The sequence below is a fragment of the Polyodon spathula genome, chromosome 12 (genome assembly GCF_017654505.1).
Source record: "Polyodon spathula isolate WHYD16114869_AA chromosome 12, ASM1765450v1, whole genome shotgun sequence".
NCBI classification, from domain to species: Eukaryota; Metazoa; Chordata; class Actinopteri; order Acipenseriformes; family Polyodontidae; genus Polyodon; species Polyodon spathula.
Window position 1 is genome coordinate 13,431,845 of NC_054545.1, and position 27,488 is coordinate 13,459,332.

General features: G+C 36.0%; 1 protein-coding gene across 1 annotated transcript in view; it reads left to right on the plus strand.

The window, feature by feature from the left end:
- Nucleotides 1-2,014: 2,014 nt before the first annotated feature.
- Nucleotides 2,015-27,488, plus strand: part of LOC121324328 (kinesin-like protein KIF28P) — a 30,982-nt gene continuing 5,508 nt past the window's right edge. The window contains exons 1-19 of the mRNA XM_041266054.1: nucleotides 2,015-2,097; nucleotides 3,686-3,877; nucleotides 4,467-4,708; nucleotides 4,854-4,893; nucleotides 5,129-5,164; nucleotides 6,112-6,333; nucleotides 9,398-9,552; nucleotides 11,095-11,206; nucleotides 12,294-12,361; nucleotides 13,439-13,575; nucleotides 13,777-13,898; nucleotides 14,258-14,348; nucleotides 16,657-16,717; nucleotides 17,302-17,425; nucleotides 19,246-19,393; nucleotides 20,826-20,944; nucleotides 21,482-21,586; nucleotides 22,592-22,722; nucleotides 24,055-24,183. Coding sequence (XP_041121988.1) covers nucleotides 2,044-2,097; nucleotides 3,686-3,877; nucleotides 4,467-4,708; nucleotides 4,854-4,893; nucleotides 5,129-5,164; nucleotides 6,112-6,333; nucleotides 9,398-9,552; nucleotides 11,095-11,206; nucleotides 12,294-12,361; nucleotides 13,439-13,575; nucleotides 13,777-13,898; nucleotides 14,258-14,348; nucleotides 16,657-16,717; nucleotides 17,302-17,425; nucleotides 19,246-19,393; nucleotides 20,826-20,944; nucleotides 21,482-21,586; nucleotides 22,592-22,722; nucleotides 24,055-24,183 — 2,288 coding nt within the window. The 5' untranslated portion in view covers nucleotides 2,015-2,043. The remainder of the gene's footprint in view (nucleotides 2,098-3,685; nucleotides 3,878-4,466; nucleotides 4,709-4,853; nucleotides 4,894-5,128; nucleotides 5,165-6,111; nucleotides 6,334-9,397; nucleotides 9,553-11,094; nucleotides 11,207-12,293; nucleotides 12,362-13,438; nucleotides 13,576-13,776; nucleotides 13,899-14,257; nucleotides 14,349-16,656; nucleotides 16,718-17,301; nucleotides 17,426-19,245; nucleotides 19,394-20,825; nucleotides 20,945-21,481; nucleotides 21,587-22,591; nucleotides 22,723-24,054; nucleotides 24,184-27,488) is intronic.

Sequence of the window (27,488 nt, forward strand, 5' to 3'; positions counted from 1 at the left end):
ACGGTTGCCATGGTTTCTCACAGAGCAAGAGTGGGACCAAAGTGAAAAGACCATGACATCATGGAAAGCACAATCAAAACGCGTCTCTTTATAAAACAATTGATTGAAAGACTATGTGAGAGCGTCTTGGTTTACATTGAGTTTGAAGGTCTCCACAAACATATTTCTTGATTTTATTTTAACCCAAATCACTACTCAATGAAATTCATTTTTAATTTAGTATGATTCAAATTATGCTCTAAATTAAGATTGCATTGAACATAGAGAGCTTTGTGATAAAATACTGAAAAATATGAAAATAATGATTGAATTATCACATCTGTTAATAAGGGGTAGGTGTTAAATAAAACTGTCTTAGTTAGCTAAGACTAATGGTCTTTGTTTCAGGGGTGAAGAACTCTGGTCTCCCCACGGGGCAGACCCTTCAGAGTGGATGCTCAGTGGTAGGTCAAGCGTGAGGAAGTTCACAACATTGCAGCTGCGTGTGCCTTCCCATCTCCATCGGAAACAGATGACTTCAGGCCAGAATTCAAACATGAGCAGACATGTTTTTTACCCTGTCCACACTACCTGTATAAATGCACAATCTGCACACGTTGAAACCACGTGATTGACATTTACATTTATGTTTTCAATACATTATGGTTACATGTTATTTAGGTGCTATGAATAGGGTATTAGTATAATATATTAAAATATATTGATAATTATTGACTGCTGAGGATCTTTCAGCCAATCAATCAGTTCCCTCTGCTGTATTCCAGGACACATCAACCGTACCATTAAACGTGGCAAAACTAACTAGGAAAAATGATATAACAGACACAGTTACAATATATTGTGTGGCTATAAATTAGAATATCATTTTTTTAAATCCCTAAGTATTGTAAAAACACTTCTACAAAATATATTATTCTCATTGAAAATGCCATCATTGTGGAAGATTCAAAGTTTACAATGTAACATTGTTTTTGTATGAATTGGTAAGATTTTTTTAATACTTGTTCTACCATATTTAGATATTAAATTTGATCTTTAATGTATTCATTTTATTTACACATTGTCACCTTTGGCAGAATAAAGATAGTAGAGTTTATAAATGTGTCTAAATGTGTTATTTTACAACCTGCCAATTAGTTCTTAATTGATTCTAAGAAAAACAACAACTTGAATTTCATTGGAGCTGCTGGAGTCCTGTTTTTGAAATGTGTATTGCCATTCAGCGTTATTATTTTACATTTTTATTTTACAATTCAGATTTTCCACGATTACATTTTCTAACCCATAATTCAGTGCAAAATAATGTGATTGAATTAAAACAAATGCATAGGAGGAGTGAGTTTGTATGTAGCTTTTATATATGCTTATATAACTCTTTACTTATATATAACAAGTGTGAATGGGTCCTAAGCTTTATTTTACTGTACCACTGTTATACTGTTCAGATTCCCATTTACTCCCTCAGAAATTCATAGTGAGTCACTGAACTGCCAAACTGAATACGCTTTCCATGACTTAATATACCAGATAGAAAGTGTCTCATTCATATTTAACACCCTTGAGTAATTATTTATGACTGTTAAATAATTAAAAAGCAGAAACTCCTCTTTCACATTTTAAAATAAGGGTGTGATTTCCCCCAGTCTGCTGCCTGTGACCATACAGTACATATTAAAATATTCTTATTCTCAGCCTACTTTCTTATTTACATTTTTTTTAATTAATATATTTTTTGCTTCGTAAAGTGGTTGATGTTTGTTAACACAGTCTATTTTGTTAGCTGTAAACTAGCACATAAAATATTAAGGTCCCATCAACACAAGTCACTCCTGCCCTTCTCTGCTTCCCAGTCAACATGCATTGACTGCCAAGGGAGTACATTACATTTTCTTTTTATCTGGACTGAATAACTTGACACACTTTTTCATTTGGCATACTTTTTTGCTTCCAAAGAGCTCCCTTAGGATCCCCAGCACACAGACCACACCAACATTATTTGAAGGTAGATACAGTTTAAGACTTCTGTCTGTACTGCAGTCCAACATGCCGAATGCAAACAGCATCAAAGTTGCTGTTAGGGTACGTCCTTTTAACCAGGTAAGAACACATTATCTTTACTTTCACTTTTTTTGCAGCAGCAGCATCGGGTTACTGTGTGTCAGCCTGTATATAGTTTTCTGTGGAATCCTTTCCCTTGTTTTTGTAGTATTCTCCGCTCATGGGTTTTCTGCTTTCTATGATATTCTTTTATCAAAAACAAAATCCATGTACAGGCACTATTAACAATCTGAACTCAGAAGAACTGAGCTGAGTTGGTTAATTTCTCCAGAGAAGTAAAGGTTCAAGGCAATAAGCTAAATACAGTTCCAGTACTGTATATCAAAAGCAGGCATAAGAAAACATGATAATAATAATGACTTTGCAGGATAATATTAATGACTTGAATCTCTGTTGATCAATTGTCTCTGACAAAGACAACTGGGTTTCTAAGTAAGTGTGGCAGTTTAACATTTTTTCCGTGGCTATTTTAGTATTGGTGTGCATTTGTCCCGACTTATATAAATAATGTGGAGTACCAGTTGTTTGAATTCAGATCAATTCACATATAACATATAAATCAAACTGAGCAATCCACTACATTTTAGATTAGATGTTTAGGGCTCATTATACTAATGGGTCTGTTACAAAGGTTAGGCACAAAAACTGCTAGATAATGGTTAGGCAAAATGTCTGCTGGTGTTCACATTACCTGCAATGTTTTGTTGACACATTTGTTTTTGACTGAGGGTACATTGAATAAAGAAAGACGGTTGGTCAAACTGTTTGTAAAGTACTGTAACTCACTGAAGTCCAGTTAACAGGACGTGGCTAATGGCATTGAGTCTGTTGTTTGTAATAGCTGCTGTCAGAAGCTGCCTGCCATCAGCAGCTTGAAATAATGGAAACCAGTAAAAGAGCGGCCTTTGCAAGAAGGTGTTGACAAGCAGCATTTATCAAATTACCAGCCTCCCTCTCATCTTTTTCAAAACCGTTTGAAAGAACGTCAGCTAAACAATGACTTCTTACACATAAGCTAGACAGGATTTATCTTTAAAGTATATGTCCAATGGATGTATACCTTTAGATTTGAACTTACTTTCTAAAAAAAGAAACAGAGAAAGACCAGACAGCTGTTTCAGTAAAAGCCTTACTTTTAAACAGTTTTGGATTTTTTATTGAAAGACTTACTGTCAGTAAGTAACTTTCTTTCCATGACACTGTGACACTGTGCTGGCCTGGCATTTTCACTCTTAGAAAAGCATGCCACATTATTTCCACAACATATTTTTAATTCCATGCTGCACAGTGCTACTGTATGTCATTGTCAGCCCCCTTTGGTATTTGATTCTGACATGGAGTGGTGGTGTAAGTGTGCCAGGGCAAAATCTAAATAAAATATTTTCCACAATAAAGTATAAAACACATGCTGAGAAACAAAAGATCTTCAGCATAAGAAAAACAAGACCAGTGACAATAAGACACATAAGAGATGTAACAAAATGGATTTGAGTCTTGGGTTTACATTCTGCTACCATATGCACAGTGTGCTTGAGGCTCCCACCTGTCTCCAGATTGTCTACGCGCTCTCACCTCTATTCTAAACTAATACTCTACTGCTGTTGATTTCTCTTGTATGCTATGGAAGAGGGAGAAAGTTCTGCAATGCAAATGCATTGTCTCCATGCTGGGCAGCAGTACTCAGGTCACAGACCCCAAAAACCTCAACAACAGGAAGAGTTTTCTTTTTGACCACTGCTATTGGTCCCATGATGAGTATACTGAGAATGAAGAAGGAGTCCACGTTTCTGATGGTCCTCACAGCAGATATGCTGATCAGGTTAGTAAATACACCCAGACAGTCCGCCTTTATAATCAAGCTGATGTTTAATTAAGGACTACACATTGTACAATGGTATTTAAAAGTGAACAAGATGATGTGCTGGTGTATTGTAATAATGGCCAACCAAATGTTTCTAGTGACAAATCAAATTAGAAACAGGTGTCTTGTCCATGCCATGTAATTATTCCACAAAAAAGTACTTACAATGGTTGCTAAAACAAATTACAAAATAATAAATAAAAAGATTAGCTTTGGTGCATTGATATTTTTTGTTTGTTCTGTTGGGATGCATTTATATTCCTCAATGGCTGTCACTTCATTATGCAAGTCATCAATTTTGATATTGGTAATTTATGCAATAGTGGATGCAGAAACATCTACTGGTCTGTAAGGTGTTGGATATTGTGACTAAAACATTTTGCAACTGGGAGATGCAGATTTTATATACTACAGAATACACCTCTGAGAGGGATACAAAACATAAGAAACACCTGTGATTTATAGTTGGCACTATACAGAATGATACTCAGTTTATAACCCAATATTTCCTCATACTATATGTTGCTGTTTCTGTTAATCCTCCCAGGGTAAGGTCTTCAATGACCTTGGCAGAATCATTCTGGAGAATGTGTGGAGAGGATTCAATGCCACTTTGTTTGCTTATGGGCAGACTGGATCTGGAAAAAGCTACACCATGACAGGCTATGGGCAAAACAAAGGCCTGGTCTCCATGATTTGTGAAGAGCTGTTCAGGGGGATTAGAGAGAAGCAGAGCCCTGAGAGACAGTTTCATGTGGGTGGCTCTCACCCCTTCATATTCTTTTGCTAGTAGGCATCCGAGATCATGGACATTAGTATTCCTTTTGCTCTGTGTATATAACCACATGCTTTATATCCTTTTATCCATTCATAACTTCAAAAGATAAAAACACGTTAAGAAATTACAGACTGGTTTGTATTCATCTCTCTACAGCCACAAACTGATGGTTGAAGCAATCCAGGGTGATTTCCCTGTAAAAATACTGTCAAATCACCCCCAAAGTCAAGCAAACAAGCGCTTCGGCTAGTATCAACAATGGTATACTCTATCCAAAATGCTTGTTTAAGAGTCCTTAAAGTTTATTATAAGTTTAGCCTCATATCCCATTACGTGTGTGCTCCATCATTCTGTTGTTTCTGCTTAGATAATTATTTACTAGATTTTTTAAATTTTAAACATGACTGTCTTTTTCTTCCCTTCCTTTTTAGGTCTATTTCAGCATTTTCGAGATTTATAATGAGCAGGTACTGAGTGCACAAGACATCAGCTTGTGAATAATTCTGTTTAGAAAATACTGTGCTGTATGTAATACAGTACATAATGACCCCTGATTCTCCATTGGCTGCTTCGTACAATATCCTTTTAATGATGGTAGTATTCAAGCAGCCTTTGTTCAATTGCTTACTAATTCCTTCGTCTGACTGCCAGTTCATAGGTTCTTACAGCCAGCTGTCATGTGAATTCAGTGCTGGGATTTTAAACTCCACAAGCTTTCTGTCAGATATTAAACATTATAATTTGGAAATCAGTACCTTTTAGAAAAACATATTTAGAAAAAGCATAATGTTTTTTGTGTGGTGTATGACATCTCTGAAGCACTAGTTTCATTATTCTCCTATTACAAACCCCCATCTATTTTCTACTGTACATAAGCCATCATTTCTTGATTGTAGAATGAATCTTCATTCTAATTAATTTCTATTAATTAATCTTAATATATATATAATATATAAATATATATATATATATATATATATATATATATATATATATATATATATATATATATATATATATATATATATATATATTTTAAAGTGTTTCCTCCTGTACTAATTAACATTTTTGAAAGCAAAAAAAAAAATGTTTGGGTTACAAAATGAAAAACAAAACACCACCAGAGTGCTTAAGAGAACTTAAAGTATATTATTTAATTGTTTTGTTCTAGTTTTGTAAAATTATGTTTGACCTCTTTAAAAAAAGAACAAAAAAATAGTTAATTAAAGACTGGAGTGAACACATTGAAAAGCAACTATGTAGTTTCAAGCCACCTTTATTACTCGTCCATCCCACTGTCCCCTTACTTTTTTTGGAGCTTCTCCCAGTGCTGGCTCTTTCTAATTTGTAGTTTGAAGCTATTTACTGCTTACTCTGGTGTGCAGCCTTCAATGAGAGTGCACTTGCTTTGAAGGTTCAAGACCTGTTATCTAAAGTTCGAAAGCCTGGTGGTCTGCGGGTTCGAGAAGGCAGGAAAGGATTTTACGTTGAATGCCTCAAAGCAGTGTCTTGTGACAGCTATGAGAAACTGGAGGCCCTGCTGCGGGAAGGCATACGAAACAGAAGCACAGCTGTTACCAATATGAATGCAACAAGCAGCAGGTCCCATATGGTGATCAATCTACGATTTAAACAGGTAAGGCAGCTATCTGTACATTTTGTTACAGGGTAGCTCTTGAACATCCAAAGAGGAAATTCATATGCCGAGAAAGGGGGATCACTGTTAATAAGGGTTTAGCTGTCGGCTACAGCACGGTATGAATGCCATTGGTCAGAGTAAAACATTTACGTCATTAACGCTGTGAAAATGTGCTATTTTAATGAGAGGCCTGATCTGAATGTAAGGGTTGGTCAGGTTGAATTGGTTAATTGATTGCTTATTTAACCTTGCCTATTTCTACCCTGAGTGTGATTTTATATATGTGATTAAATCAGCAAACAATTAACCTATTTTTATTCCACTCTAATAAGGTCAGGCCTCCCATTCAAACAACACATTTTCACATGTTTTACTACATTTATGACATGCAGGGCCTTGGCCTATGACCAAGGTGTGTCACAATACAATATTTCCACTAGCTTTTGAAATAGTTAGCGTCCTCAGTGCATAATGGTCCAACATTAGTTTACTGATTTCAATATGCCTGTTGGCTGTGTCATCAACATACATCTTGCACAGCAGAATTAATTTTTTACGTTTGCATTTCATTTGATTAATGACAATTTGTTCACGCTTCTTTACAGCATTGAATCTAGTGGATATAAGAAACTGTCAAGTAGACAGAGGTTTCTGCAAGTGCCTTCTTCACAGTGTCGATTTAAGAACTCTTTAATAAGTACACTAAAGGAGGCACTAGCTCAAATGTTTGTCTACTTTGTTTCTGACTTTTTACCTTAGAATTAGAAGTTATGGAGGTTATACATCATCATCCAATGATTTATCAAGAGAGAGTTGCTATGGTTTCTACAGTGCATACATGCAACATCAAAGAACAACATTCAAAAGGTAAACATTGGAATTATATGCATTTTAATTTTGGATGCAGAATTTCAAGAGGAATAAGAAGGATAGTAAGAGCATGTTAAAAAAAATAAATTAAAATGTCCTTTGAAGCTGCATTCAGTACCTACTAATGTTCACAAAACAGATATGAATACCATTATATTCAAAGTGCTTGGAAGTTAATCAATAAAGTGTTGGACGTTCAGTTATATCTCTAGTAAGATTTAAACATGTTCTAATTGCTATCCATTCTTAAACACATTCACAAGGAAGCTAACAGAGAGAGCTATTATCTATGCGGAGTGCTCTTTATAAAGTCAAAATCCATTTTATGACTTCATGCACAATAGCTAAGATCAATCTATGTGCTGATAAAAATCATGCCAAAAGCACTGTGTCGACACAACAAAACTAGGAATAAATCATTCCCTGGACAAAAGACTCTTTGGTTTACAAAATGTGATGGTTACAAATGGTGCCCCATAGTTTGTAAACTACAGGTATAAATACTTGTCTCAAGCCTGATCAAAACTATAACTATAACTATAATATATAACTGTAAGTCTATAAGCATTTCTGTAATATAAGATAGCAAGGAGAAACGTCTCTGACCTTGCCAAGTTTTTTTTTTCTTCTTTTGCCTTGGGTTCAATAACTAAGGCTGGTTTTATGTTTATCCACTCACGAGTCCTTGTACACTATCCATAAAGTGATTGTTTTATTGTTTATTGCCACTACCCTTATAGTGCATTGTAGCATTCACGTTCTTTTGATTCTATTCGAGAAGTGTTACTTTCTGGGCTTATTACATGTTAATATGAGTGTTCTGTGCTTGTATTCCTATTTCTGGAAGATTGATTGAATAGTGTCATAAAATATAGAGATAATGTATGTTATAAAGTGGTGCTGTATTTTTAAAATCTATATTGTACCTTTACTGCTGTTTATTTTTAAAACAAAACCTAAACTTAAAAAATTAAAAATATATTTGATGGATATTTAATCGCTGAAGTGTAAAAATCTAAACTTAAAGTATATATTTTTAAAACTACAAATGGTGTACTCTATTGCTCCAGTGAGTTGCCCAGTGTTTACTATTTCTGTTCAAGAAATATAACTGCAGACAAGTGATAATGTTACCTTAAAAAAAAAAAAAAAAAAAAAAAAAGGTTAAATTGATTCAAATTAACTTGACACAGTTATCTGTGCTTTTAAAATATGAGGGACCAGTTGTGCATGCTTCTCCATTTTCTGTTTTTAAGCTAAGGCAATGGCTGGTCCAACTTGGCAGGAGCCTGGGTAATGATCTCATAGATATGCAATCATTAAGTGACATCTCCAGTTAGAAGCTTGGACATTTCTAGCATTCAACCAATTCAAACAAAGGAACTGAAGAACATCTGAAGAACATAATTAAGCGAAAATTAAATATGTCCATTTCTGTAGAATCTAGGCAGTTTTACCCCCCCCCCCCCCCCCCCCCCCCCCCCCCCATGGTATCATTGATTTGCCTATTACTTTACTGTCTGTCCCCTGCCTGCTCTACATAAAAATATTAAATGAAAGAACATATCCTATAAATTGATCTGTTACACTTTGTGCCAAAGTAAATTGCAGTGAGGCTATTAGCTTGCCTTTTGATGCTTGTTAGCTGTATCACATGTTTTCAGTTTAGCAGTGGACAGAAATGATCATGCCCCTAAAAAGATAACAAGACTATGTGACTGATGGCCGATGGTCAATCAGGTAAAAACAGGAGTCACATGAATGCACCTGCCAGGCTAATTTGGCAATTGATTATCCAATTTAGCCTGACCCCATTTTCAAATGATTTTTGGCCCAGGGATAAGGACTTTTAATATTGCTGCTACTGTACCCTGCTGAAGTCCTGCACTGGCAATATGTCCTATATATCTCATGTCACACCCCCTATCATGCTTTAATGATTAATTATTCTATGAGCTTAGCCAGTACGTGTTGTGTTAAAGGGTTAATTGCAGGTATAAGAGATGAAATGTCCACCACAATAGACTAGGTAAGCACTTAGAGAAGTCATAATATTTCAGAAGTGAGTTAGCACAGATTTTCCATTTAAATAGGTGGAACACTTCCTATAAAATGACATCAGCGAAAAGCTTTGCACAAAGTGGATGCTTGATTATCACTGCAGCTCTGCATGCTTAATTTCTCAACCAAGGTTTTAACCAAAGAGCATTGCCTGAAGCAGTCTGAGATTGATCTGGTGGATTTGGCTGGCAGTGAGAAACAGAGGAGTTCAGGAAACACATCAGACAGATTCAACGAAGCAAGAGCAATCAACCTTAGCCTCACCACACTGGGAAACGTGATCAGGTAACATGGGGCCATGCTGCCTTAAAACACTATAGAAAACTAATGACATTTACATTTTCCTCCACTTAGTAGCTGCAACTGTCAACAGTAGTAAATGCATGGGTGAGAATTATACAGTTTATCAGCCATTTAACATGTTTTACATACCATTGACCCTACTAATAGTGATTCTATTCTTTCACTCTATCGTCTATAGCTTCAGCACTCATTAATTCCGATGAAGGCCTAGCTGATATGTTTTGTCTATTAATCATCGTAACTGATGGTAGTTTCTTAATGTTTTATTTCACTCTCAATGGTTCTGCAAAGTGTTTTATTTTGTTATATAGTTAAGCCGATAATACATAAGTCCTGAGTTTTTACTATTTGTCTAAAGTTACAGCCAAACCTACTACCTTTTATCCATGGGCTCCAGGAGCATCTACCCATAAACCTTATGCTGTATGACTTTGCTCTTTAGTTGCTGTTGTCTTTGAGTGTCTCATGGAATGTCTTTGGTTTCCACTGTGTAGGACTGGGGTTATATATAATTAAGCTATTATTATTATTATTATTATTATTATTATTTATTATTATTATTATTAATAATAATAATGTATTAATGTATTTTTTAAAGCAGCAAGAAGTTTAAGTTACTGTAGGGGAATAATTGCATAGAACCATTCCTGTACCTGTTTGTTGCTACTCTGTACTACAATTATTCACTGAGTTATATGCTTTAAAGCATTTTGAGTTTATGATCTATTAAGTTTATAGAAATAAAGTAAATGTATTAAACTGCAGGTACGTGTAGCTGAAAACCAAACTGTGGGTGGTGTGACAAAAGGAACATGGCTCCAGCTTATTGGTTGATCAGGGCGAACCCACCTTTCCACCTAACCTTTATTGTACTACCTTGTAAATACCTGTCCCCCTTTCTTTGTTACACCAATTGAGTTGGCTCTAGCTTATTGGTTGAAAGAGAAACCACCCTGTCTCTCTGTAAAGGTAGAATAACTGTATGCTAACTCTGTATGGGAGAACACTGCTCTGGCTTCCTAACAGTGATGTGTTGAGCTGTTCTCGTTTGCGCAAACTAATAAAGCTTTGTATCTCTGAATACCTGGTGTAGTTGGCTTTTTTAGTTGCGGACCTGAAAAGTTCCACGACAGTTACTTTTTAATTAATTTCCTTTTTGGTACGTTTACGATGTAGCCAAGATATCACGGCTAAAGAAATTTACATTTTTTATTTTATTTTATAGAACAAACGGGTAGTTATAGAATAAATAGGGTGTACAAAAATAAGTCATTATCTTGTCTTGTGTTATGTATCATTCACAGTATTTGGTTCCCAGTTCTTATTTTGTTAATGTGTCTGTTGTATCCTTGAAACTTATTTTTAAAAAGTTTGGGAATAGTTTAAAGTAACCTTGACTCTTATATACATTTTGCTTCTAGGCATGCACTGCCTAAGAAAATAAACATTTAGTAGATTTGTTTTCACTAGTTGTTTGTGTTATTTCCATGATTTTAAGTTACAGCATCACTCTGTTTTCTTTAGTGCTTTGTCAGACAAGGCTGTGGGCAAAAAGATCCATCACATCCCATACAGGAACTCAACTCTCACCAGGCTACTCCGCACAGCGCTTGGGGGAAACAGCAAAACCGTGATGGTGAGGAAATACAAGCTGTGTTTGATACCATAGTGTCCTGAAGTAACATAAGCAGTAGAATGCTTTACCACTTGCGTTCGAGAGTATTGATTTGCCAGAGAAAAAAGTCATAAAGCAGTGAAAATGTTCTTGTAACAGCTGACCACGAGATATGGTTGGAACCTTTGATGTCGTAGTATATGTACTGGAGCTCCACAACAGGTGTGACATACTGTATACCATTCTTTTTCTCCATTATCTACTGTTGCTACTTGGCAAGTTCAATTAATTTCTTTCTTACTTGGGGTGCAATCAGCAACCAATGATTGTTATCAATTATTACAATAATGAATGCATTCAGAATAGGCCTGCCACCTGTCTCTCTTTTCCCTGGATTGAAAGCAAGAGGTATAAAAATGTAAGGCTCCAAATAGGGCAACAGGGAGAAATTAATGTTAGTTAATAACATACAATACAAAAAACCCCTCACAGCCAAAAAGCTGCTTTGCAACACACTCTACTGACAAGAATCTAAAATGGAGCAGAAGACGATTTTTGTCTGTACCGTCTTTCAGAGCATGATTCACGCATTTATTAATTCTGAAATTTGTGGCGACTATCTTGCTTCGTGTTTAATTAGCATTAGGTAGCTTTTAAGTGCAAATAAGTGAAGACAGTGCCTAGAAAAGTTTCAATCTATTGCTTTCACTATCTCATTTTGTTAGACAAAAATAAGTCTTCAGAATAGAATGTCTACTTCCATAGAATCCTAAGTGATTAATCTTAAAAAAAAAAAAAAAAAAAAAAAAAAAAAAAACAAACCAGAACAATTTCCCTGACAGGTGCTGTGGGGTAAAATGTTTGATCAGTGTAAGAAAAATACACTATACACTCAGGAGCTTGGTGGAATGGTAGACTAACACACTCCTGGCTTGGAGAAAATGTTCTGAAATTTGCAGGAGCTGATCTGTGTCAATGAAGATTAGAGATTAGATAACCCCAATTTACTAAATCCACCATGCCTCTGTATACAAACTGCTGCTGATTATGACTGTTGTAGGCTAATAATTGGTTGCAAGCTAATGTATACTTGTATTTTTTTTTCTAGATTGCTACAGTAAGCCCTGCACATATCAATTATGAAGAGACTTTGTCAGCTTTACGTTATGCAGAAAGGTATATTGTGTGGGTGTGCATATTTACTTGTACGGTTTATTTATTATGTTTTTTTTTATCTAAATGGAAACCAAGACTAGGGGTGTATTACAGCACTGCAAACACTAAGGTTATAAACAGCTATAGTAGAATGTCAATACTGGAGGGATAGCCAAAATGCCATCAGTTTCAGAATGTCTTTCTTTGTATAACAGAGGTAGGAGGTTTGGCTGGTGTGGAGTGTTCTTCCATTCAGTTAAAATGAAAAAGCAGTGAGAAAAATGAGTTTGAAACCCGATTTTCTTGTTCACCCTCCTTTGAAACATAGTTACAAAACAATCAACTTTAATAAGAATATAACTGATGTGTCTTTTGTGTGTGTGTGTGTGTGTGTGTGTGTGTGTGTGTGTGTGTGTGTTTGCATTAAGTAACTGTAGTTATCATTGTTTTTCGCTATTTAGTTATTTTTAAAAGCAGTTGCCATATAATGAAATGTAATCTTAGGTTCTAAAGAAACCTTCTTACTAAGAATAGGTGGGGGAAGGATTTAACCATTTATGTAGCACAATGTAAATAATACTATCTAATTAGAATTAATTTTTTGTAGGAATCAAAAACTTCACTTGACCTTATAAACCAAATAATTCAGCTAAAATACAGTTCTGTATGATCTGTTTTTCAGCTAGGTCCCTAGTCTAAATGATTTATCTACGACATACTGGTAATCCATCATACTGCATCAACCAACTTGTAAAGAAAGTCCCATTATATTGGAATAAATGTTTTTTGGCTCACCCTTGCAGGATTTGTTTAGTGGTACCGGATATTACAGGCCTCTAAGTATTCCATTACGGTAAAGCAGGAGTCAGTCTTTCTAATGCTGGCCATCTGGCTGCATGCAGCAATGAGCTATAAAGATCATTACTACAGGTTGTGGAGGAGTTGTATATACCACCCCTATCAATATATGTATTCTGTTTATACTACTATATAAAAAAATGCTTCTTTCCTTTCAAATCCCATTTCATTAATCTGTAGGCTGCATAAAAAAAAAAAAAAAGATCTGTAAAAAAAGGCTGCACGTTTTTTTTTTTTCAGAGCAAAGAGCATTATGAATAGAGCTGTAATAAATGTGAGTGCTACAGAGAGGCTTCTCAGAGATCTTAAAGAAGAGAATAGCAGGCTGCAGGCGAGAATCGCAAGCATTGAAACAGCAGGAGCAGTTGAAGAGAGAGGTTGGTGCAGAGAGCAGTGAGTTTCAAAAAAGATAAAATCACTTCTAGTAACTTCTGTTACAGATTTGAAGGCCTGAGGCACGTCTATTGCACAAAATGATTACAAACTAAACTGGAGAAATAAAATAATAATAATAATAATAATAATAATAAATAATAATAATAATAATAATAATCTGGAAAATGTTGTTTTTAATTCAGATGCTCTAAGGAGGCTGATTTTGGAGAATGAAAGCCAGTTAAGAGAGATACAGAAGTCCTGGCAGCAGAAACTGGAGGATGCAAAGAGAGAGTGGGAGCAGCAGTACGGCACCCTGGCATTGGTACTAGTTACTGTAGGGTCTTTAAAATTGTAATAGTCTTTACAGTACTGATACTCTGGACAAAGCAAATGCACACAAGACAAACTAGATATGTGCTTCTTAAACTTTAGAAAGGAGTGATAACCAAGGCTTTCTTTGCACACATTTTTACCATAGCATACATTTTGTTATAGAACAGTGCAACACAATAGACTCAACATTCTGTTGCTTCCTGATACTGAATCCCAACACATAGTGCTGTATCTAATTCTACACCCGGCAAAGAATTAAAAGATTGATGGTAATGTTCAAATTGCATTCTATTAACACCAGGGGCGGTGGACAAGTGCAGTCGATGTAAAGGTGTTTATGCATTTCAGGAAGAAGAGCTAAAGGCTACGCTCCCTTATTTGGTCAATGTCAGTGAAGATCCCCAGCTGTCTGGAGTTTTGCGCAAACTCATTAAAACTGGTAAGGGACAGAGTAGGACAAAGTCTCTCATTGTGGGGTTAAGGTTATCAGATTACTTGCCGATTTCTTAATTTCTAAATGTGTCTATGATTCCTAAAGAAAAAGTATCACAAGCAATAGCAAAGTGAGCTTCTCTACATTTCCAACAAACATGACTCAACAATATCCTGAAGGGACTAGCCTCTTTATGATGCAGTGCAGTCTTTATGCCCATCCAATCCCTTTTTGACTCTGCCAAAGCCTCCAGTTGTGCCTGATTGTTGTAATTTTGTGGACAGCGACCTGCTGTCCACTGAGAGTTAAACTGAGGCCACCCAGTAGATTTTTCTGGTGACCTGAGCTGGAAGGAACATTAAAACATGTAATAAGACAGTCCCAAGTGGCTGACCAGGTAAAGGCACAGCAGTGCAGTGTGCAGGAGAGCACACACTTGCATCCCTGCTGTGCGAAGTTGCAGATCTTCCATGGGGATTCCACAAGGACCATCACACTGGCTCTGGCACGCTTACAGGTTTGAGAGGCGATATTATTAGGGAATTTTTCTACTCACTGCACGACAGTGAAGCCTAAAGATTAGGCACCTGGCAAGTTCAAGTAGACACCTTCAGGGTCTTACAGGGGCTGGTAGCTTGCTTGTGAGATTCTAGGTGCAAAGAGGCAATTGACTTGGGATAGGAAGAAGTCCACTGACCTTCTGTTGTCCTGAACTGTTGTGGAGGATTGCTATGGTGAGTGAACATAATTGAACATATTAAATTGGGGGAAAAATTTGGGTTAAGCTAAATTAAAAACGGACATATAGAGTTAACAACCCATTTATCCTGTAGCAGGGCCCAAAAGAATAATACAGTCTCTAAAACCAGAGGAACTGGTTAACTCTTTTATGCAGTAAAACTGTTATGAAAACTGCTATTTTTAATGAAGCAGTTTATCCAAAGTAATCCAAAGCACTGACAGAGACTAGGGGGTGAACTATGCATCACAACTGCCTCTGCAGAGTGACTTACAATAGGACCTGGGCTTTACGTCTCAGGGTCACACACAGTGGCTGAGCATGGATTTGAATTGGGAACCTAATAGTAGCAAGCCCTTGTCTTTAACCACGGGACCACATGTGGTTATAATCTAAGTTATAATCTTCATAAATGGTAAATAGTACTGATGTTCAGTAACTTTATCCAAGTGAAAAAGACTATTTAAAGGAATATTTGTGCAGCTTTTAGCTAGCCCTAACTGACAAGGTTAAAATAATGCATCATAATTTTAGCTCATATTTAGCACATGGCTTTGCAAAAAATACTTTAGCAGAGGATGTGAATGTTCTTTAATTACTTTTACAGTTCAATAAATATACATTACAGCACTATAGAAGGAGAAAGAGGGAGATGATATTTCAAAGTTTTTCAGAAAGCCTGCAATGATCTGTGTGCCAGTTCATTTTGTTTCCATTGCCATTTCACACCTCATAAGAGGCTAGTCATAAAATTGTCATATTTCCTACCTTCATAAATGCTTTGATTTATAAATGAACATAAAGGTAGCTATGTCTGAATGGGGAAACCCATATTAAATAGTTTCCATACCTGTACAGCAGAGTACAGTACAGAGTGACTAAAACTGTATGCTTTGACAAAATATCAAAATATCTATTGAATTCTATTGATCAGAGCTATGGTTTCAGTGAAAGGGAAATACAACTGGAAATAAAATTCTATTTCTTACCATAGTAGTCACTGGTATGTTCACAAAAAATAATTGCAAAGGTCTTTCAAAATGTCTTGAAATGATATGAAAATGAATTACCATTATGTATTCCTTGACAGAGGTTTACTGTGGAACTAGATTCAGGAAAGAATATGCAGCAGTGCATTTATATAATAAGGTATATATAATATAATATTTACTGTACTAAAAAAAATCAAACTCCATGTATTTTTTCAGTTGAAACGGACTGCTTGCTTTTCAGAAAACTGAAAACTTCAGACATAAAAGAGAAAAATCATAGTAATATTATAAAGCATTGTGAATCCACGATCAAATGTGGTAATGGCAAAGCATGGTAAATGCCAGGTGCATAACAAACACATTTGTAAGAGTACATCAGGTAGTGTCCACAAGGTACTCACTGCCTTGAATACATGTGCATGTCAAACTATCTGTCTTCATTATTGTTTTCCACATTCCATTTGTCCGACATTGTCAAAGGCAAATCCCACAGCTGGAAGTTGGCAGGCTAAGAGATACGTCAAAGAGGAAAATAGACTAACATTTGTGATATTGAAAAGCACAATATCGTTTTTTATTGAAGGTATTACGTCTGTAGGAAGGATACCCAGCTCTGAGGAGGATATTGTGATGAAAGGCCTAGGGTAAGTAAAAAATACAAGAGCCTGACAGGGAGTTCTCAATCTTGTCTGGGTACTCTATACAACGGACAAGCCATTCTGAATTACTTTTTTTTTTTTTTTTAAGATTAGAACTAAAATAAAGAATAAAAATCTTAAAAAAAACCCCAAAACATTATGCGTTTCTGCCATTTTTTTCCTTTTGCAAGAATTCTAACTCCCAGAGGCCATTGCGACTCCTCTGTGCTTTAACTCTTCTCCATCCAATCGCTGCTTTTCCTATCAGTTACATTTGCCAGTATTTTACAGTGGAAAAGCTGGCAAGTACATGAAATATATGCAAGGAGCACTTATCAATTGCTACAAAAAAACATGCTTATCCAAAATCAGATGGATGTTTACCATAATGTTTAAGTCTTTCATAGAGGAAAATACAAATCCCATAAAATTATATTTTGTGGAATTATTTTGTTTGCTGTATGGCCCTCTAGTTTTTTAAACTCTTATTATGATGTTTGTAGTTATTCCGAGTTCTTCTTATTGTTCAAATACTTAATTTTTTTGTTAAGATTTACCTTCTGACTAAATGTGTACTGTTTACATTACAGCATTCTAGATAAGCATGCAGTGCTAGTGAACTGTGATGATAAAGTAACTATGGAACCCCAGAAAGGTGCAAGAATTCTGGTAAACGGAGTGCCGCTACTGACCAGGTCTCAGCTAAAGCATCTAGTAAGTGTCCCAAATATCTTCCCTTCAGGAGGGTACTCTGGGCTTTTCCCAATGGCACAATCTTACAAAAGCTAAGCAGGCAAAGCTGAAGAAATATTCCATAGGGACTGCAAGTGACCAGAAAGTGACCATTTAAACTTAATTGTACATGTAGAGTTTTGCAGAAGTTCTCATTATGTGTTGCAATATATATTTTACTTTACAGGAATAACGTAACAGGTCATTTATACAATTGATGTTACAAAACTTTAAATAATTTACATATGTTCATGTAAAACTATATGTGTGAACGGACTGATGAGTCTTGTTGCAATACATATTGCAGCCCAGTATTATCCACATATAAATATATGCAGTGTGATATACATACAGGTACCCACTGTATATTCCCATCACTGACTAATGCACCCTCAGCTGATCATAGTAATACAATGTATAATTGTACAACATGCTGGGATTACCATAATCCATAGTTGTCTTGTGCAACAAACCCTCTACACAACATCATAATGTATTGGAACAACTCAGTCTTGAGCCATTAGCTGTAAAAAAAAAAAATAAAAAAAAAATTCAAGAGACAAAAAAAAAAGAATCCTGTGATTATAGAGTTACCACAAGGACACAATCAACTGGTCCATAAGGGGTTAATTCCAGCTTCAGCTGTGGTAGCACATTGACTGATGACATCATTAGGGTGAAGTACATGATAATGGATCAATTTGAAAAAGCTACAATGAGGCGCAAATCAGACAAGTTCACTTACAGACCCTCCAGCAGCTAGAATTGATTATATGCCAGCATGATCACATTGATGTGGACAAATAGGTCAAATCAGTTCCGTTAATGCAGACACACACACAAACACAGTACACTCCAACACAGCATTTGTTTGTAGGCTTTAAGTGCTTATAGCACCCATAAAGTACAATTACCACTGATGCCTAAAATCTCTGATTTAAAGATATCAGTATCTTGCATCTTTAAAATACAAGCCATCAAGAAAGTGATTTTTTTGACAATAATTTTACATCTGATTGGTTTTATAATTATAATCATGAGTGTTTGTGACCAAATCCCTTCAATGAGTTCAATGGCAATGCAATGGGTGTGTACTATGGGCAAAGGTAGGGCAACTAGAGTAGTATCAGCCATTGATAGAATTGTACCACAGCATTGATATATATATATATATATATATATATATATATATAATATATATATATATATATATATTATATAATATATATATATATAGTGTATTAATCTATGGTATGAAGGCATGCACGCTGATAAGGCCTTATCGGGACTGTGCAATGTTTGTTAAAAATTCTAATGCTAATGCTTGTTACGCTATAGCCAGCTAAGGGTTTGACCGAGACACCTTTGTAAACGAGACGACCTCTTCTCAAAGGGACTAGCCTAGTAAAACAATTGACACTACAGATATATTGAAAGCCATTGTGTGGGTTTTTGGGGTGTTTTAGGGGAGTGGTTTGGAAAAAAGAATTCTCAAACATGATAAATAATCTACAAAGGGCACAGTAAACATTTACCAGTGGGGGAAAAAAAAGTATTTTAGGAAAATATAAATTCATAACATAAAAACATCTATTCTTTCTCTTTAACAGTTTATTTTCAGTATCCAGTTATTTTCTCCTGTTTTCTAATTATGTTCCCTCCCCAAAGTTACTCCCCAATCACACCTTCACACCCAGGTGCTTGACTGCCGATGTCAAATCACAGGGGCATGGGGCCCGTTGGGGATACTGTAGAGCAGAAAGGCAAATTTCAAACTGTGTTTCTCATTGTTCAACAAACAGGACAGAATTATATTTGGATCCTGTGCGTTCTATCTATATGTGGGCTTTCCTCAAGAACGCAGTGAAAAAGATAAAATCCACAAGTATGGAAAGGATTTTTTCCTGTCAGAAATTGTCTCAGACACAGAATTTGCTCAGCTACATTTAGGTAAGTAAAGTAGTTCACCATTTGTTGTTCTGATTTCATTAACATGCATTTAGAACTACAAATAGTTTAGTAACCACTGAATGAAAATTCACAGCTCTTAAAGAAGCTCCAACCAAGATTTTAAAATACATTTCCCTACCTCCACCCCTCTTTATTTCTGTTGAAGATCTTTTGGTTACTCTTCAGATTGTAGATATCTGGAAGACAATGCAATCATTGAAAAGTTTTTTCTCCTTTTCGGATCCCATTCACTTGATGTTGGCGTCACTGTGAACTCTTCTGGTCAGTGAGACTCGCTCACAATAAATGTCTGGGCTACTGTACACATTGAGTGAGTCCTTTCAAATATCACCCTCGGCAGCTGTTATCATCTCCTATCTGATTTCTATTTTAGTCCTACCACAGTGGTTCTCAAACTGGTGTCTTCAAAGGTTGCCCAGGGGGTCCCCAAGACTTCTGAAAACATTATAATTATATATATATATATATATATATATATATATATATATATATATAGACACTCTATATATATAGTCAGTAATATATATTTTATACATGTTTAAAGAAAATAATGTTTGAAAGAAAACATTGCTGCAGTACAGTTTCTCAGTTTCTTTCTAATTTGTGGCTTGCCTTTTCCTCAGTTTTCAGTTTGGTTTCCTTATTCAATTTTATTTTTTTTGAAGAACAAAATAACAACTCAGGCATGCTTAACACACCTTAAATTATTACTACTTTGTTGTTCTTGTTTTGTAAAATAAATTGGTGTTTTTTCCTTTGGAAGCATAAGCTTCGAGAAAATATACTTTGGATACTGGTTGGGCAGCCCCCTGTCATATCTACAAACTGCAATAAACCTTTGCTTCTCTCCATTTTACGGTCAACTACTTTGCATAATGTATCTACTTTTTTCTCCATAAAGGCTTCAAAAGCCTGGTGAATGCCATCAATTCATTCCCTTACTTTTATATTTCTCTCTATAAAATGCTTTTTTTATTTTTTATTTATAGAAGAGTTTCAGTATATTGTTGAGGGATTTTTAAAACAGACCATTTTATGTACATTGTCTGATAACCCTTACTATGCTTTGTCATTATATGTGTAATGATATACAACCAGTATATCTAATGGACAGATGCCAGGGTTACTCTGACACTTTTATTCCATTTAAATGCAGGGTTTTATCACAGATTGAAAGCTTGAATATTAAAAGTGTGGTGCCTTCTTGATGTACACCAGTGGCTTAACTAACAGGGGGGCAAATGCCCCCTCTTTGCCGCCACCCCCCACCCCCAGTTTACGTAGTCTAGTTACGCCACTGATGTACACAAACATTAACAACAATACATCTGTCCTACTCATAAACCTGCCTGTTTGGACAGATACCATGTCTAGTTTCTCTATAAATGTTAAACATGCTGACATTTTGCAGGCAGTTCTGACAAGCAGAAAGAAAACATAGACCCTAACCTGACAAGACTGTTCCACGACTTCACCGCACTGATGCCTGTGGTTATGCAAGCTAACCAGATAAGCCAAGAACTTGGAAAGGTAAGATGAGAGATGAAAAACACAGATAACATAACATAACACATGGATAAACAATGGTGGGAAAAACTGTAAACCTGAGTAAAGATCAGTACCAGAACTTTAAAGAACACAACTGAATTATCTTTTAATATAAATAGTACACATCAGCTTCTGTGAGTATAATTTGCTTTGTAAAACTGAAGGTTATTTGAAGTCTCTAAACTTTATTTTCTTCCAGAATACACAAATGTTGAAAATATTTTGACATACGGATGATATCAAAATGGTATGGGCCAACAACATATTGTACTGGTAATCTATTGCAGTACCATCAGTACCAGTGTGTTGCTGCAGGGGACAGAAAATTGGTAACTCCCATGAAAAGTAAATGTACGACAACGGATTGGCTTGACAGTTGTTTGTTCTGATTGCCCACCATTACAGTCCTCAGTGAAACATAACTCAGTGATGTTATTCAGGCAACACAGAACATATTACCCTTTGCTAAAAGAGCAACTTTAATGATTCTTTCTATCTTAAAATGTCTGTCTTTTTCAGAATATTTCCTTTGAGTTGGAAATAAAGCACTTGGCTTTTATGGATGCCAATGCAGGAGAGCTGGATAAGGAAGTGATTGTGAGGGTGACAAACACCAAGAATCAGGTAATTCTATTACCAGCAAATTAAACTCTAATGAACCACTCTGAATGGTTCCTGAATGATCAACACCCCGTGGATGGATAGTGTTGCAGTCAAGGCTGGTTACCAGCAGCAATAGCAAATGCAAGAGTCAGCAGAGGCAGTTATGCACTCTGGAGCACACTTAATTTACAAAGCAAAAATATGAAACAATGAAATCACCCAAGAACAAGCTGTCACAGTGATTGATGCAACCTGCTGCTCTTGCATGCTGAAATGCTGTTTCACAGCTCTGTCTCAATATGTTCTCAAGCTAAATTGGCAGTTAAATAACCAACTGAGTCTGACCACATTCTCACATGTCTCTTAAGTTTCCCTCCAACTAGGTCGGACTAAATAGTCTAGCCACCTTCCCACATGGCTAACTTGTCAGTCTGTTGGAGGGTTAACTGGACACTGCAGGGAAATCCTTGTCTAAACACTGTGGTATTTTTCAAACTATTTAGGGTTATAGATAAAAGGACAATGAACGTCACAGTCTTGATCATGTTGAAAACAGTACCTCTCATTCATGAAGTGTAATCTGTATATTAAGATATTAGTCATATTGTAACTTTAGTATATTATTACATCCCTAAAAATGATTTAAAAATGCTGTGCCTAACAGACCACACAGCTGAGTCATACTGTATGTCATTTTAGATGACAGAAACAAAAGCAGTAAGGTTGACTTTGATAGACATTTTACGCAATACCTACTCCAAGGACAACACTGTAAAATAATTGTTTCAACAGTAAGAAAATCACAGTTATCAAACTACAATAATCCATTGACAACCCTCTTTGTTAGCTGATTTAGTGAAGGAGTCAGCAGTATATTAATTGTATGAGTCATCAACGTGGGGTAAAATGAAGGCAACATAATGTGTCAATATTTCATGGGGCCAAGGCAACAATGTTTAAAATAAATAAATAAATAAATAATCAATATGTAGTTCTTTGAAAGAAATATGGGTTTTCTTTTTAAAGGTATGGGTTTGGTCAAAGGAGAAGTTTGCTGAATGCATGCTTTTAATGGAAGATATGTATAAGAGAGACTATCAAGAGAACTTACAGCATGATTTCTTCAAGGACTCAGTAGAGAGCATCCACCTGGGGAGGTAAGACAGTAAGCTTTCTTACTTTTGGCAGATCAGTAGTATGAAGAAATTGAAAGATTGATCGAATAGCACCACAAAACAAGAAGATAATACAGGTTATAAAGTGATGCTACATGTTTGATCAAATTTCCCAACAAGAAATTGTTAACTGCTTTATAAACACAAGTTGTCAAATTTCCTGGTTTCAAAAAAGAGGGACTTCAAGTACTGGTTACTTCCTTAAGGGAGAGAGCCAGTAAAATTTTAAATGAATACCACAGAATGTATATTAAACAAATTCATTTGCAGTAGATAATATTATGACAGATTGTGCACAAAACACATCTACCTATGTTTAAAATGGCTACTCTTAACCATAACATACAGTATTTCATATAGAAAATGAAATAAATACAGACATAAATAATTTGTACCTAGTACAACAGGGCATGGTGTATATATATATATATATATATATATATATATATATATATATATATATAAAATAAAAGAAAAACGAGTTTATCTTACCAGATTTTCTGAAGAACAAAGTATTCTAATGCAGCAACAGGAAAAAGAATTGAAAGGGTGATTCTTACCCAACTGTAATGTTACAATGTCAATAGGAAATATCTCTGAGCTGGTAATGTTAATGTCAGCTCCTTGCAGAATTGCACAAGCATAAATTACTTAAGCAGTAAGTCTCCATTTTTGGTTAAAAAAACAAAAAAACCTTGATTAAATAAACTAACAAAGGTACAGAACAAAAACCTCATGCTTTGGCTTCTTGAAATTTTACCTTTAGATTTTTAAAGCTACTAACTAAACTTTGTCATGTGTTTTGCATGCAAAACTAATTAAGAAAGAAAAAAAAAACCACAAACCCTTGCAAGTGGAATTACCTGTTAAAGTAAAGCACACCTGAGAATTCAGCACAGCATGATTTAGCACCCCTGAGAATTCAGCACAGCATGATTTAGCACCCCTGAGAATTCAGCATGGCATGATTTAGCACCCCTGAGAATTCAGCATGGCATGATTTAGCACCCCTTAGAATTCAGCACAGCATAATTTAGCACCCCTTAGAATTCAGCATGGCATGATTTAGCACCCCTTAGAATTCAGCACGGCATGATTTAGCACCCCTGAGAATTCAGCATGGCATGATTTAGCACCCCTGAGAATTCAGCACGGATTTAGCATGATTTAGCACCCCTGAGAATTCAGCATGGCATGATTTAGCACCCCTTAGAATTCAGCACGGTATGATTTAGCACCCCTTAGAATTCAGCACGGCATGATTTAGCACACCTTGGAATTCAGGAAGACATGATTTTCTTCTTTGTCTTTTAGTGCTCAGGTGTGGCTTGAGTCCTTGGCCTACTGTATGAGGTATGAAGAGCAAGTCGATGCCAGTAATTCTCAGGGTAATGAAGAGGCGATTGTCCACATTAAACTATTGCCCTGTAATGCAGATGGAGTGTAAGCTTGTTTTTTTTTTTTAAACTTATCATTTCTTAGTGCATTATATATATATATATATACACACACACACACACACACACACACACACACACACACAGTATATATATATATATATATATATATATATATATATATATATATATATATATATATATATATATATATATATATATATGTGTGTGTGTGTGTGTGTATAAAATGTAAACTGTGCAAAAGTTTTTGGCAGGTGTTAAAAAATGTTGTAAAGTAAGAATGCTTCCAAAAAATAGACATGTTAATAGTTTATATTTATCAATTAACAAATGCAAAGGGAGTGAACAGAAGAAAATCTACATCAAATTAATATCTGGTGTGACCACCCTTTGCCTTCAAAACAGCATCAATTCTTCTAGGTACACTTGCACACAGTTTTTGAAGGAACTCGGCAGGTAGGTTGGCTCAAACATCTTGGAGAACTAACCACAGTTCTTCTGTGGATTTAGGCAGCCTCAGTTGCTTCTCTCTCTTCATGTAATCCCAGACAGACTCGATGATGTTGAGATCAGGGCTCTGTGGGGGCCATACCATCACTTCCAGGACTCCTTGTTCTTCTTTACGCTGAAGATAGTTCTTAATGACTTTAGCTGTATGTTTGGGGTTGTTGTCATGCTGCAGAATAAATTTGGGGCCAATCAGATGCCTCCCTGATGGTATGGCATGATAGATAAGTATCTGCCTATACTTCTCAGCATTGAGGAGACCATTAATTCTGACCAAATCCCCAACTCCATTTGCAGAAATGCAGCCCCAAACTTGCAAGGAACCTCCACCATGCTTCACTGTTGCCTGCAGACTCTCATTCATGTACCGCTCTCCAGCCCTTCGGCGAACAAACTGCCTTCTGCTACAGCCAAATATTTCAAATTTTGACTCATCAGTCCAGAACACCTGCTGCCATTTTTCTGCAGCCTGGTTTCTGTGTTTTCGTGCATAGTTGAGTCGCTTGGCCTTGTTTCCATGTCGGAGGTATGGCTTTTTGGCCGCAAGTCTTCCATGAAGGCCACTTCTGACCAGACTTCTCTGGACAGTAGATGGGTGTACCAGGGTGCCACTGTTTTCTGCCAATTCTGAGCTGATGGCATTGCTGGACATCTTCTGATTGCGAAGGGAAGTAAGCATGATGTGTCTTTCGTCTGCTGCAGTAAGTTTCCTTGGTTGACCACTGCGTCTATGGTTCTCAACATTGCCCATTTCTTTGTGCTTCTTCAAAAGAGCTTGGACAGCACATCTGGAAACCCCTGTCTGCCTTGAAGGGGCGTGGATCAGAAAACCAGTGAGCTTCCCTGAGATGGTTTGTGCAGAAATTCTTTGGTTGTGCAAACCCACAGTTTCATCAGCTGTCCAAATGGCTGGTCTCAGATGATCCCTCAGGTGAAGAAGCTGGATGTGGAGGTCCTGGGCTGGCATGGTTACACGTGGTCTGCGGTTGCGAGGCCGGTTGGACGTACTGCCAAATTCTCTAAAACGATGTTGGAGATTGCTTATGGTAGAGAAATGAACATTCAATTCTCTGGCAACAGCTCTGGTGGACATTCCTGCAATCAGCATGCCAATTGCACGCTCCCTCAAAACTTGAGACATCTGTGGCATTGTGTTTGGTGACAAAACTACACATTTTAGAGTGGCCTTTTATTGCCCCCAGCACAAGGTATACCTGTGTAATGATCATGCTGTTTAATCAGCTTCTTGATATGTCACACCTGTCAGGTGGACGGATTATCTTGGCAAAGGAGAAATGCTCACTAACAGGGATGGAAATAAATTTGTGCACAAAATTTGAGAGAAATAAGCTTTTTGTGTGTATGGAACATGGGACCAGCTCATGAAACATGGGACCAACACTTTACATGTTGCGTTTATATTTATGTTCAGTATATAATATATCTATATATATATATATATATATATATATATATATATATATATATATATATATATATATATATATATACTGTCTGGCAAGAATAATATTTTAGCATGAAAATAATTCAAACACATCTTACTATCATCACATAAAGCACTTGTTCTGAAATAAATAACACCTCCTTAATTACTGCGTTCTGAGGTATGATTCCACTCCAATCACAATGGGAAGCGATATGCCTCAAAACAGTAAATGAAGGGCTTTGAAAATGTTTCGAGAGCAAGGAAAGATAGCACTGTCCCTGCCCAGTTTTTCACAGCGAGAAAATTACCCATACATTTGCCCACTGTGGAAAATATTTATTCTAAAGAGGAATATATATATATATATATATATATATATATATATATATATATATATATATATATATATATATATATATATATATATAATATATATAGACGAAAATCGTAGAACAGAGACAGACCTGCTCATTGCAAAATGAAGATCAAAGTCTAACTTCCTCCTATCAATACAAAATCCCTGGTACAATCTTTTATGCATGAATGGTTTGTGCCTAATGGAAGTTCCATATTCAGTTTATTTCATATGAACCAAATGGTCTGGGGATTTGCATAATGTCTTTACACTGGAGGTTTTGATTTTGACCTAGAAATGTGTGCTGTTGTGTAGTGATCATGTTTTCATTGCTTAGATAAATCATGTTTGTATGGATATAGAGGTCAGGATGTAGACGGGTGCATCAAGCATTGGGGGTCCACTGAATACTGGAGTAAGAGACGATGAGATTGTATATACAATATACATTAAACTTCAGGTCATGATTTGTGTTAGTCTTGCTTTATTTAGAAACTGTGTCTGTGCCACAGCTTTCATCCTTTAGTCTGACATACTGTATATGGTACATCTACTTCATTTAATGATGAAACATACAGTCAAATATTTTAAAAGCCATGATATAAACAAAAAGGTCATTAAACAAAAAGGTCTCCATCTATAGTTTAATTAAACACAGTTTATAATTTATTTAGATTGCTTATAACATGATACATCTTATTAAAAGATATAGCAGTATGGAGTGATTGGCCAAAAAAAAAAAAAGTACTGTAAATCCTCTAGTGTGCAGTGTATGCATGTGGTCACATGACGTATAGACGTATGGAAGCTGTCTGAGAGTTGTGCGAAGCTAATCTGCAATAATCCTGGGAAAGCAGAATGATTTCTATGACTACACACATGATAGTGCAACTAACTCGTCCCTTAATGTAGGGGCTGCATTATTGACCAACGTGCCTATCAAGACAGCCCCCCTTGTGTTCCAGAAATGTTTGTTGAAAACTAAAAAAGGCCTGCATTGAAATAGTATTTTTTCAATAAG